Source organism: Alligator sinensis, unplaced genomic scaffold (genome assembly GCF_000455745.1).
Source record: "Alligator sinensis unplaced genomic scaffold, ASM45574v1 scaffold112_1, whole genome shotgun sequence".
In the NCBI taxonomy this organism is placed as follows: domain Eukaryota; kingdom Metazoa; phylum Chordata; order Crocodylia; family Alligatoridae; genus Alligator; species Alligator sinensis.
The window spans coordinates 1,673,006-1,686,836 of NW_005841892.1; the positions used below are offsets into that span (position 1 = coordinate 1,673,006).

General features: G+C 46.2%; 1 protein-coding gene across 3 annotated transcripts in view; it reads right to left on the reverse strand.

Annotated features, from left to right (window-relative positions):
• CSMD3 (CUB and Sushi multiple domains 3) overlaps positions 1-13,831 on the reverse strand; it is a 1,313,655-nt gene that overhangs the window by 408,065 nt on the left and 891,759 nt on the right. For all 3 annotated transcript variants that reach the window (XM_025197227.1, XM_006018073.3, XM_006018072.3), the window contains one exon: positions 8,235-8,404. In XM_025197227.1, coding sequence (XP_025053012.1) covers positions 8,235-8,404 — 170 coding nt within the window. The remainder of the gene's footprint in view (positions 1-8,234; positions 8,405-13,831) is intronic.

The following is a 13,831-nucleotide window of genomic DNA, read 5'->3' on the forward strand; positions in this document are numbered from 1 at the left end:
CCCCCGCTCCTCTATGCGACTTTGGTCAGGCCACAGTTGGAGTACTGGGCACCGCACTTCAAAAGGGATGTGGCCAACCTAGAGAGGGTTCAGGGGAGGGCCACTCGCTTGGTGAGAAAGCAGCAAGACAGGCCTTATGAGAAGAGACTGAAGGACCTGAACCTGTTCAGTCTCAGCAAGAGGAGGCTGAGGGGGGACCTGGTGACTGCCTACAAGCTCATCAGGGGGGGATCAACAGCAAATAAGCAGATCCCTTTTCTCCCCAGCACCACCCGGGCTGACAAGGAACAATGATAATAAGCTGATGGAGAATAGGTTTAGGTTAGAGATCAGAAGGCAATATTTTACAGTTAGGGTGGCCAAAATCTGGAGCCAACTTCCCAGGGAAGTGGTCCTTGCCCCTACCTTGGGCAAATTCAAGAGGAGGTTGGATGATCACCTGTCCGGGGTCCTGTGACCCCAGCATTCATTCCAGCCTGTGGCAGGGGGTCAGGCTAGGTGATCTGTTCAGGTTCCTCCTGACCCTAGCTACTATGAAACTATGAACCTCATCTGCCCTGCAGCTGGGACCCCAGTGATGGCCCTGGACAGGCTCCTCTGCCCGGGTCTCACCACTTGTCTCACCAACAGAGATCCTGGTGTTCCCTGTTTAAAAATTGCAATTCTCTGATAAGAAACCCAAATTCTCTCATTAAAATACCCAAAGTAGTGTTCTTTCGCTAATAAAATAAAGACCACTTATAGACAGAGTTCAGTTGGGCGATGTTTTATTGATATATTTACATGTTTAAAGCAATTTGGAAGCCTACCAGTGTGTATATTGTCATAACAACACAGATTCTAAATATGTATGCACTTTGGCATTTACTTTTGGGTTTTCTGTCATAGAAAAAATCAGATCAGCCCCTACCCTCTTCGCTCACCAGATTGTGTGGTACTAAGCAACACTGATATGCCAGTGCCCTGTCCCTGCTCTTGCCCCTCACTCTCAACCCACAGCCCCTACCCCCCAGTTCCCTCACTCCTGACTCATAGCCACTGCCTGTTCCCACTAACTCATTCCCAGGCACGGCTCTGTCCCAGCACCAGGACATGAGTCCAGCTGCAGCTGTCCCACCCACTGCCTCGTGGTTCTGAGCAGTGCCAACCCTTGCTGTCCTGCTCCCTGCCCCATCCTGGGAAGCCCTCAACTGGAGATCAGGGACTGAACTGGACCCTTTACTCCTAGGCTGGCCTTCCCCTGCACAGATTGCTCTAGGGAGGCAGGAGGGCTCTACGTCTGCCTTTGGCAGCATCTCCTACCTGAAGCACCTCCCCCACCCCAACCTCCCTCTTTCTCTCTTACACAGCCTTGATGCCACCTTCACCCCTCCTCACAGTCCATCACACTCCCCAAGTGGCTCTTGGGACCAGGAGCCGCCCCCCCCCCCCACACTTGGCTCACACCCAAGGGGGGGGGGGCACAGGGCGTGCATTGTAGCTGTTGCCCTTAAAGCTGCAGCTCCCACCAGCAGGTCCTGTCCCATTTCATGTAGCTGGCTGGACATGCAGGGTGTGAGATTTGTGGTGTGGATATGGGGTTTGAGGGGGGAAGGGGTGTTGGGGTGGGGGTAGGGTTTATGGGGAGGGTTGGTGGGTTTCTGGGTGGGTGTAGGGTTTGTAGGGGTAAGGGTTGGGGGTATGAGGCTTGTGGGAGGGGATGTGGGGGGAGGGGTTGGAGGGTGGAGGTGTGGGGTTTGTAGATGGATTGTAGGTAGACTGTGGGTGGGGATGGGGGAGCTGCGTAGGACAAGCTGTTCAGGAGAGGGGGATCACCTGTCCCCCTCAGGGCACAGCCTCCTTGCACAGCTCACAGACTGCCCCCCCCCCGCCAAAAGGGGCCAAACCTTCTCCCCACAGGGGCCACAGCCCACCCCCTGCATCAACAGTGGCCATGGGCGCTCAGGATTCACTGCTGCCAGAGCCCCCCATGGCATGACACAGCCCCAGCTGCCTCAGACCCGGCACTGCCTGTGCCACTTGCCACAGGCTCAACCTGGCATGGCACAGAGCCATGTGCCTTTGGACAGTACCAGGTCACTCAGGCTGTCACCTGGGGGCCTGGCACTGCTCTCAGGGACCGCACGATGTGCCAGGTGGGGTCCTGCCTCCACATGTCCTGGACAAGCTCTGTGGAGGCAGGACCCAATCGAGAACGTCACATGGACCCTGCAAGCGATGCTGGGCCCCCAGTGACAGCCTGAGTGGCTTGGTTCTACCTGAAGGTGAATGGCCCCATGCTGAGCCCGTGACAAGCAGCACAGGCAGTGCTGGGTCTGAGGCAACCGGAGCCTTGCCATGCCATGGGGGAGCTCTGGCAGCAGCAGGCCCTGAGCACCCACAGCTGCTGCTGCTGCAGCATTGAGGGGGAGGGTTGTGAGCCCTGCAGGGGACCCACACCCCCCAACCAGCCCACCTCACAATCCCACCTCCACACAACCTTCCTACCCCCACAGCCCCCACTACAATCCCCCCCACACCCCCCAGTGTCTACTTACCAGGGACAGTGACTGGGTCACACCTGCTTGCCCCCCACCCCGCCCCACACATGGAGGGAGCATGCTAGGGCACCAGGAGCACAATAGAGATGCTAGGGCACCAGGCGCACAATAGAGATGCTCTGGCTGGATGCCAGAGCGTCTCTGGAGGAGCCAAGTCTGTTTGACTCAGGGCATGGTATGGGACCGTGCCTTGCTCCACTTTTTCTCCATGCTTTTTTTTTTTTTTTGATACCTGGATTTCCACATATCAAATTTTGAGCTCATGCCACAAATATGTGGCACAGGGAACATTTTTTGGTTCTCAGCATGCCTCTAGCAGCATCTCATGCTGCTTTTAGACACCGCAAGAGGCACATGTGTGCTCACCTGAAAACACACTTCCAGGGTCATCTTTCAGTCTTATTTTTACCAATTCAAACAAATTTTATTTCCAGACTTTTCTTTATCTGATGTTCAACATATCTAAGTTTCATTTCTTACTGGAATGAAAACAAAGTTCCAATCTTTCATGTAACAGAACTTCCATTCTCTACACAGCTCTGGTTGTCATCCTTCTTTTGAGTCTCTGGCTCCTTCCTACTCAGTTTTGCTTCTTTCTCTGCATCTTATACTACCTGAATTTATACAATGAAACATCTTACCCCTTCTTAATAATAACAGTGTGTTTATTTTGAATTATGTTGTATTAATAGTTAGCATTATATTTTTATTTAAATCAATAAAAACCCTCCTTTTTCAGGATAAATATTTTAATACTTTTCATGCAAACATGAATGCCTTGTGGGAAGCCAGGGAGTCTGTTGTTTTTGTTTTCTTTTGTTTTTTTTAAAAGAAGGAATCAGGGAATAAGAATATCTAATAATTTGGAAACTGTTCATGTCTACTTTTCCTCTATGTCTGCCACCTCAACAAGTCACTCTCAAATTTAGAATTCTGGAATCATTACAGTGCACAAACTCAGTCATCGGCACAATTAAAAAAAAGGAAACAACTGCTTTATAGTCACTAAAGATTGATTTAAATGAAATGACGTGCAATAACTATAGGGATCTAGCCTCATCTATATGCCCCCATGCAACCTTCATTAGCATTCAATCAAGATTTGACAGTGCCACAAGCAAAATACACTTATATGAAATTATGCTTACTATGTTATATATTTGTTGTATTCCTAATGGAAAATACACAAATATAATTAGCCAGAGTCATATCAATCACAGTCAATTACTGTGTAAATCACACATTAAAGGAAAGAAATGTAAAGTAAAAGTTCTGAAGCCCACATTCTGTACCAAATCAGTCTTGATAAATGGTAGCTCCTCCCCAGCCTGGACTGAAGATTTATGTTGTGGTATACCCTTTCCAATTGTTTTTCTGCCTCAGCAGATAGTTATAGCACTAGATTTGATTTTGATTTGTAATCCAGCAATTGCCAGATTATGAAAAACAAAATGAAAAGTCCAGAGTGCTGGCTTTCCTTTAAATCTACTATTGTGGAATGACTTTCAACTATGTCAAAGCATCCTAATAGAAGGATAGTCAAAGTAGTTGGGTTCACCAGGGACCTCCATATCTAGTCATGAACAAATCAGCATTGCAGAATATTTGGACTTCTAAGGCTAACATAGGACACAATATAGGGCAAACCTCTAATGTAGACATACCCTAAAGAAACAGATGAAATATATGGCATGTCCAGAAGGACTCAAATCAAGAAAAGGGATTAGAGACAACAGGCAGAAAGAGGGAGACATTCTGGAGAAATTATGTCTCCTAAAGGCTATTTCTTATGTCTTGTTTACATAGGTATATTAACAGCAATAGTTATTGCAGGACAGTTCATGGCACTCATATTTGGAGTAATCAATTTGGCTTAAGTTCACTAGAAAAAGATATTTTTATTTTGGAATTACATGGTCCTGCATTCTGGAATTACATGGAAAGATAGAATAGTTATTATGCTTCGTGTCCCATCTTAAGTAACTTTCTTTGAAGTTGTTCCTATTTTCCTTTTTCAGTGACATTACTGAAATCAGTAGAGCATTAAAATCAATTTCAAATAAACACAAGTTTAAGCTTCCAGGAAGAAAGATGTTTAAAACTACCACAAAAATGTTGGCACTATTGTCTATGTTTAAACTTGTTTACAAGTTAAAATTTAGGCATAGCCCATTATTGAGACCAGAATAAGAAACTCCACATAGGAAGCAGTTGCTTCATATAAGCATGGGATGAAAGCGCTTTCCCCACAAGTTACTCACTATATCTGGGGCATGCTCCCAATGCTCCACACCTTTATCATCCCACACAACAGGAGGGGAGTCCTAGGTTTTAGCCATCAATGGCAGGACTGCTTATGAATTTTACATGTATTCATTACAAAACAAAAATAAACCTGGCAGCAAAAGCTGAACCTCAGGCCTGAATCATGGCTGCAAGGGAGACAGCTGCATCAAAACAGGTTCTTCTGAGGAAGATACAGATAGAGACACAACTATCTTTTAGAGAAACTACCATGTCTCATTGTTTTAAAAATATGAACAAAGGAGGAAAAGGTAACCTTCCTGACCTATAAGTGGTAGAGAAGCTCCTCATGCTGACACACTCCTGTATGCATTTGGGACATGAGGAATAGACTGGCTACACTTTTCCTGGGATAAGCTCTCCCTCATTTCTCCCACTCCCAAGTGCTGTCTTCCTTATGTCTATATAACTAGGCTCTTCTTTACTAGACTACTGACATGGGGAGAGGATTTCTACTCTTTAGACCTTGTATAAGACTTAGACCTTGTATTTAGACCTTATATAGGACTTTGCAATTCTGCCACTTGAGTTTTTGGGCTTTTTTTTAATTTGGAGGTTGTTTACCTCCAAATTGCATTGCAATTGTCATACTGTAAAATAAAGAAGTAAAAAATCTTCATGTAGGTAAGTTAGCTAATTTATTAAAGTCTCAAATTTGTCCATTTTATACCCAGTAGTCCTACATAAATGAAAGTAATAGTTAATAAAATAGCTAAATAATTTGTCCTAATGCAAAAATGAAACTATTTTTGAATAAGCTAAAAAGTAACGGTTGAGGAATTGTTTTTCAACTTGTTAATTGACTAAGAACTGCTTTTTATTTTCCTTTTTGCTTTATTATATTATTATCCAACTCAAACAAGAATGACTTTAATTTTTGCTATTGTAGTCAGATGGACCTTTCATTCAGTAGTGTCAGTTCTAAGTGCTGATCTGTACAGACATTTGGAAGGTTTGACTGGGCAAAAAATGGCTGGGCTGGTCTAACTTACTTCACCTGAGGAGGTGAAAAGAGTTAAATTGGTAACCGTTTACCCTGATCTAATGAAAGTCTGTACATGTTTGAAGCTCAGCCCCAGAGCTGGGTAAGCCCAGCCCCAAGCCCAACCCCAGCCCTGCACATTTCCTATACACCCCAGGGCTATTTTTAGCTCCGCAACTCCCATATCCACAGATGGACAAGACCGTCCTTGCAGACCTGGCCCACCAACCTCCTCGCCTCCACTGAGCTCCCACCCCCACAGTGCTGCCACACCTTGTCTCACTAACCCCCCATGGACCCACTACCTCACCCAATCCAACCAACTTTTCCCCCCACCATGATATACTTAGATTGCAGTCCCAGTGCAGCTTTCAGCTTAAGCTAACTTCTACCCAAGTAGGACCCGATCTCTGAACACACAGCTTAAAAAAACGCATTTAAAAGTAGATCTGGTCTTACAGAAATGTTTGCATACCCTTGTGATAAAGGAGGCTAGATGAGTTGGATTCTCACCAGCCTGCAGTTTTGATGGGGAGCATCTTGCGGGGCTCAGTGTGGGTAGACTTTATAAATAGCTCCCCCAGTAGATGCCCTTTCACTCCAGGGGAAGATTGTAGTTTAGACCTGAGAGCAGGCCACAGAAACTGTCCCCTGATTAGATTCCCCAAGAAAATTGGGTGACTGTTGTTCCCAGGTTAAGACTATAGTTTTGTTGCAAGTGTGGCTGACTAAGCCTGAGGAGAATGAATGAAGCTCTGAGAGAGCTATGGAGAGAGAGAGCCCCAGGGTGAATCAAGAAAAAGTTCCAGAGCAGACAGAGTAAAATCTGGGGGAGGCAAGAGGGAACTGGAATGGGAGAAGAAAGGCTGGCTGTTCTGAAGCAGCGCCTACTATGCTTTTGGAGACAATTGGCACTTCGATAACCCCCTTCTTTAAAGAAGAAAACACTCTCCCTCCTTCCCAAGGGCTGGCCAGAAAAGGAGCTCCCAAAGGTCGGGGTGCTCTGGATCACTAGGGAAGCCAGGGACTGAGAGAAGCTTGGGTCTCAAAGCCAGGGTCTTACCCCTTGGGAAGCCACACCAGGGCTGGCTGCAAGAAGGTCCTGTCAGGGAGAGGTAGACCAAATAAGACTGCTTCTTTAGGCAGTCCTAAGGAAGAGTTTTCCCCTTCCCCTTTGAAAAGAGGCAAGGTGACCCTTTTTCTTTTTCATTACAACCCATAAAAACCATTTTGCTAACATCTACACGTACCTATAGGAGGGGACTCAAAAGTGGGTAAGTGGTCTCACTTGGGCATAACAAAATGATTCAGAAAGAACTTTTCTCATTTACATTTTTGCAGTGTTTTACAAGACATAAGTCTTTTTATAATCACATTAACATTTTCTCAGTGTTAGAAAAGACATCCGTCTTTTTATGAACATTCCACCCCTGAGAAATCTTGCAGGTGTTCTGGGGCAGATACACACCTCCTCTGCCAGAATTGTTTGGTACAGTATAATTCAGCTGTTTCACCAGTTTCTTTAGAACAAAGCTGTGATAGTTCAGAGGTAAATGAACTCTTTGTACAACACATTTACAGGAGCCTCAAAGGGTACGTTGTAGTTAGCTAACATATCATACATTATTTAAAATTAATTACTGGTATGTAATTGTCAAGCATTATGTTCAGATGGAAAGTGCAGGTTTTGCGACTCTATTAATAAATCTATATAAATAAAATGTAATTAAAAACTAACTCTCTGGAGGTGCTATCTTGCATCAAATGTATAATTTAAATGTTAATATTGGACCTTATCCTTAAAAGTGCAAACAGCCAGCTATAATTCTATGACTTAACTGAGAATTGACTTCAATTGGATTTGATAGTGCCTGGCTTTTTGTGGAAGATGATACATTCCACATAAATTCAGAACCACTATAAGTACGCTGCTTGTTTGAAAATTAAAAACAATATACACTTAGCTTCTGGATATAATTTGGCAGGAAAAAAGAATCACTTCCTAAACCAGAACACAACTTTTGAAAAACTGGAAGAAAGACATAAATTATAAGAAGCAGGCCTGCCTGCTAAAAGATCAATGTGCAACCTGGGAAGCAGGAATCTCATATGCAAATTTCAAGCAACACAGCATGCTTATAATCTTGAAACGTTTCTATGGATACATGATCAGAAAATAGTCATGCAAAGCAATGGGGGATTGTAGATAAGACAAAAGGCTGCCTGATTCTTATTTTGTTAGTTGATTTGGGACTGGTTTAAATAGAATATTTATCTACAGTGGTAGTACTTAATAGTTTTAATATAAACTCACCTGCAACTCTTCTGCTACACACAGATAAATGATATGATGGTATGAAAGCATTGTTTTTGAAAATAATATATTCATGTTAAAAATGACAACCTACCTTAAGAACATCTCCTTGTGCTAAGTGAAATGTTCGGGCTGAAATATTGATTCCTTTCCCTGCTTGTACCTGAATACTATAAATGCATTCATGGTTGTTTTCATAGTTGAGTGGATAATTGGGAGACAGCAATATTCCTTCGTTATTTGTCGTGGAGGCTCCACATTCAGCTGAAAATAAAACAAAATGTTGAGACATAGCTTAACATAAAATATAAATATTATAAGCAATGGTAAGAATGGGAATGTAAATGTTATTTAAAAAAAAAATTAGCATTTTTCCTATATACAGCTGAGTTCTAATATAAATTCATGCCAGTGAAATATTTATTCAATTTATCTAAATGAATATGCACAGTAATTTAAATATGAGTAAATTAATAAATGATTTAAGAATAAATAATACAGGCCATTGCAATGAGTTATTGGAATATGTAAACAAGCCCACATTTGTAGGAGTTCTTTTAATCCCCCTCCCTCCCAATTACTTAAAACAAAAAACAAAAACTAAAAGAAAATAGTACTACTATGAAAGTTATATTGAAGACCTACATAAAAGTAACCAAAAAAATAATAATTTCTAAGGATGAATTAATAAAACAAACATGATAGGTAGATGGTATAAATTATGGTGGAAATAAAGTGCTCTAAATATACCTAGATCAAAGAAGAAAAATAATTTAAATAATCAAAAAGGAAAAAGAAAAAAAAAAGGAAAAAAAAAGGAAAAAAAAAACTAATTCTCACACAAAATCTACAGTAATATGAATTTAAAGTTCAGTGTATCAAATAATAATGGAGGACATAATGCAATCCAATAATACTATAATTATGGCAAGGAAACAGATGGTTAAGGTTAAGCATAAAATAAATCCAGACATCCAAATTCCCAAAATTATGGGGATTACAGTGAAGGCATCCAAGAACCATAATTTTGTAGTGATTTTAAAGTGATAATCTACATTTATAATGTATTTGTAATTAAGACATTTTGAAGATGTTGTGCCAAAATACATTAAATTGCTATTTAAAGAAATGTACCTCCCTTCCCCCTCCACACCCAACCATGGTTACTATATGCTAAAGATGACCGTATCTAGAAGGCTTTCCATATATTTGAAATTTTGAAGCGATTTTAAATTTAACCTGAAACTGAATATCCTCTATTTATAATACTTGCCTCTGGAATAATTGCACAACCCCTAAAATGTATTTTATGCTAAATATCTAATTCTAATATGTATTCTCTACTTTAATACTTTTAAATAAGCTTTTATTAGGTGATTTCTTTAATTTGTCATGTTCAACTCTGAACAACAAGCTACAAAGAAAAATACCAGTTTGTATTTGTAATGCTATGAGGTCGTTTTCAACATTATTGATCTATGATTTGAAGAAATAAAGACACACAACCTTCTAGGGCTTGTCAACACATGCAAGCACGAGTGCTTACAGCATCTCAAATAGAAGTGGTGCAAATTTGAGCCATGGCTTTTTGCCTCAGTGCACGTGCTTGGACATGCACTTTGTTGTGGAGAAAATTGTGCCACTTGGGGCAAAACAACCTTAGCTGGCTCTTCCCAGATCTGCAGCCAGAGGGAGCTAGAGCCTGGGGTACAAAAAGCTGCCCTGGCAAGTAGCTTAGGGCTACTTGCTCTCAGAACCTTCTGGAGGAGGAGCCTCTGGGAGGAAGTTGGTCATGCCCCTTCCTGTCCCAGGCAGCTGCTGCTGTTGCTGCAAGCTTGGCCTCAGGAGCTTCTGGGGAGAAGATGGCTAGGACCTTTGCTACCTCTGGCTACTGTTAGCTGCTGGCTTGGTCTCAGAGCTTTTGGAGTAAGTTGGCCGCACCCCTTCCTGCCTTGGGATGCTGCTGCTGCTGTTGCTGCCCTGCTCCAAGGCGGGGTCCTCTGCTGCACGTAGCTGCCCCACTCAGGGAGGGGCCCACTGCACTGCACCCCAGCACCGTACCCCAGCTTCTGCACCCCTGTTTCAGCCTGCTGCCTAGCCTGCTGCCAAGCTGTGTTCGGGGGTCTGTCTGGGGTGGGAGCCTGAGCTGTCTGTGGGCCTCTTCCCCACCATCACTGCTGGAGCCCAAAGGTACCTTGCCTGCCCTAGCTGCCCTGGCAGGCTACCCCCACCTTCACCTCCACTTTCACCAGAAGCACAACCTGAGTGGCTGAACTGGATGGGTTCCACCATCACTACTGCTGTTGCTGCTGCTGCCCTGTCTCAGGAGAGAGGGAGATTCTGTACTGCACCATCTGACATCACACCTGCACTGGATTACTTCCTAATTGACTGACTGCTCCTACCCTCCCCCACAGCTACCTCACTGCATCTGATCCTGATTTGTCTTCCTGCCTACTGCTCCGCTACTGAGTGCCTGGCTGTAGGCCTAAGGGGCTTCTGGACAGATCTTCCACAAACAAAGCCCCTCCAAAACTCCGGCCATCTTTTTAATCTGCCTCAGTAGCTTTCCTTGTGAGTTTTTGCCCTTGTATGTTAAGTCCTGTGTTCCACTCTCCCTGACCTGGTGTTTGTTGTGTAGCTGAATAAGCCAGAGTGAGTTTCCCCATCCTGTGTGTGTGTGTGTGTGTGTGTGTGTTTTTTTCCACCCTCCCCACATTCTCAAAGCATAGGCCTCCCAGTATTTTTCCTCTGGGGCTGTGGCTCAGAGGAGCTGCCTGCCCCTACTAGATTCACCAGTCCCATGGGATATTTTGTTTTTCTTTGTCTTCCCTGCCCTCCTGTGAAACCATGGCAAGACAGGAACCTTCTGGGGGGCAGATGCCCCCACAAAGCTTCCTGCAGCCCCTGCTATGGGGGTGGATCCCAGCCAAGCCCCCCAGGGGATGCATGTCTCTGCAGCCTCCACCCCAGAGGCAGAGTACAACTTCCTTTGGGGGTGAAAAAGCCTGCAACCTCTTTTGCAGGGGCAGGTAGGATTCCAGTAGGGAGCCAACAGGGCCAAGGGGTCTCCCCTGGACAGGCCCCCTCTCCCATCATTGGGGACCAAAGGCAAGGGCAGTGGGAAGGGCTCCTCTTCAGCCTCCTCCACAACTGGGAGTGAGAAGGGCAAGGGCCCTGCCCCCACGCCTAGACTACAAGTGCCTGAGGGGACCAGATGCACTACAGCAGCCAGCACACCCACTCAGTCTGTCCCTGGACCCTGGGGGAGGAGGGGAACCACAGCTATGCACAGGCAACTGCTGGGAGACCTGAAGTCAGGGGGCCTGGACCCTCCATCGCTGGCCCTTCCAGCTCAGGCAGCAAGGCTCCCTTTCCAGCACTCACCCACAGGCATAAGGTGAATTGCCAACTGCCCAAGTGGGAGAACCTAAACTTTGAGATCTGAGTATAGGCCCTGGTTCAGGTAGTCAGGGCCCCCAAGTTCATGGTGGCCTTCCACTTCTGTGGCAAGGGGGTCTTTTTCCTTGCCTCAGAGGCTGCTGTACAAAAGACAGTGGAGAGGGGGCTCATGGTGAAGGGCAAGTACATCCCTCTCAAGCCTCTAGAAGAGCCGGTGACCAGGGTGGTCCTCAGCTCCATTCCTCCATATATCTCCAATTGGGCCCTGCTCCCCCAGCTCCAAACCCTGGGGAAAGTTATCTCCCTGGTGGGGGCCCTTACACTGGGGTGCCAAGACCCTGGCCTCTGCCACGTGCGCTCTTTCTGTCACCAGGTCATGATCCAGCTGGCAGCCAGAACACAGCTGGAGGCTGAGGGGTACCTGGTAATTCCTTATGAGAGGGCCCTGGTGAGGATTTTCTATACACTGGGGGACCTGTGGTGCTTCCGATGCCATGCCCCAGGGCACTCACGAGTGCCCCATGGGCCAGGGGGGGAGGGTATCTGTGGGTCCCACTGGAAAGAGGGGTGCCCCTGACACCTGAGCCACAACCATGACCCCCCCCACCCCCATGAGCTCCAGGGACCCTGCCCTCCCAACCAAGTTTGGTGGAGTCCCAGGGAGGGCACCAGCAACCGGGGGGAGAGAGGGAGCAGAGCCCCTCCCCCTTACCTTCTCTTGCTGGAGCCTGTCCACCGGTGGACCACCCCATGGCTGAATGGGTGCAGGTCCTCTCTGGGCGTAAAGGCAAGAGGAAGGCCCAGGCACAGCTGGAGCACTCTGATGTGGAGGACTCATCTCCCCCTCTCAAGACCACCACATGATGGGAAGGACCGGCCCAGCCTCCAGGGGCCTCCCCAGCTGTGCCTGACACCCCACCCCTGGAAACAATCAAATGGATGATCCCCATGGAGGAGGTTTTGGGGCTGCTGGATAGTCCTGAACAGGAGCCCGCAGAGGAATCCCTTAATTCTGCTGACCATGGCCTACCCCCTGAAACATGGAGCTAGCATTGAGCTGCGGATGGCATCCCAAGTTAAGGATAACAAGAAATCATTTTTCAGTTATGTAGGGAGTAAAAGGAAGGCCCAGGGTGGAATAGGACCCCTACTAAATGGGCAGAAGCAATTGGTGACAGACAGGGGGGACAAGGCTGACCTCTTCAATGAGTTCTTTGCCTCAGTGTTCCTGACTGAGAGGCAAGACAAGTCTCTCACTGGAATTGTAGAGAGGCAGCAGCAGGGTGCCAGACTACCATGTGTAGACCCAGAGATGGTGCACAGTCACTTGGAGGAACTGGATGCGTTTAAGTCAGCAGGCCCAGATGAGCTCCATCCGAGGGTACTGAAGGCACTGGCTGACGCCATTGCACAGCCACTGGCAGGAATATTTGAACACTCGTGGCACACGGGCCAGGTCCCAGAGGACTGCAAAAGGGCCAATGTGGTCCCCATTTTCAAGAAGGGGAGCAAGGAGGACCCAGGCAACTATAGGCCAGTCAGTCTCACCTGCATCCTTGGCAAAGTCTTTGAAAAAATTATCAAGGCTCACATTTGCGAGAGCCCAGCAGGAAAAATTATGCTGAGGGGAAACCAGCACGGGTTCGTAGCAGGTAGATTATGCCTGACTAATCTAGTCTCTTTTTATGACCAGGTTACAAAATGCCTGGACGCAGGAGTAGGGGTTGACGTCATATACTTAGACTTCAGGAAGGCCTTCGATACGGTATCCCACACCATACTGGTGAATGAGTTAAGAGGCTGTGACTTGGATGACTACACAGTCCGGTGGGTGGCAAATTGGCTAGAGGATTGCACCCAGGGAGTCGTAGTGGATGGGTCAGTATCGACCTGGAAGGGTGTGGGCAGTGGAGTCCCGCAGATCTCGGTCCTAGGACCGATACTCTTCAATGTCTTCATCAGCGACTTGGACGAGGGAGTGAAGTGTACTCTGTCCAAGTTTGCGGATGACACAAAAATGTGGGGAGAAGTGGACACACCGGAGGGCAGGGAACAACTACAAGCAGACCTGGACAGGTTGGACAAATGGGTAGAAAACAACAGAATGCAGTTCAACAAGGAGAAATGCAAAGTGCTGCACCTAGGGAGACGAACAGATCCAAGGAGGTGATACTTCCCCTCTATCAGGCGCTGGTCAGACCGCAGTTGGAGTACTGCATGCAATTTTGGACGCCGCACTTCAAGAGAGATGTGGATAACCTGGAGAGGGTCCAGAGAAGGGCCACTTGT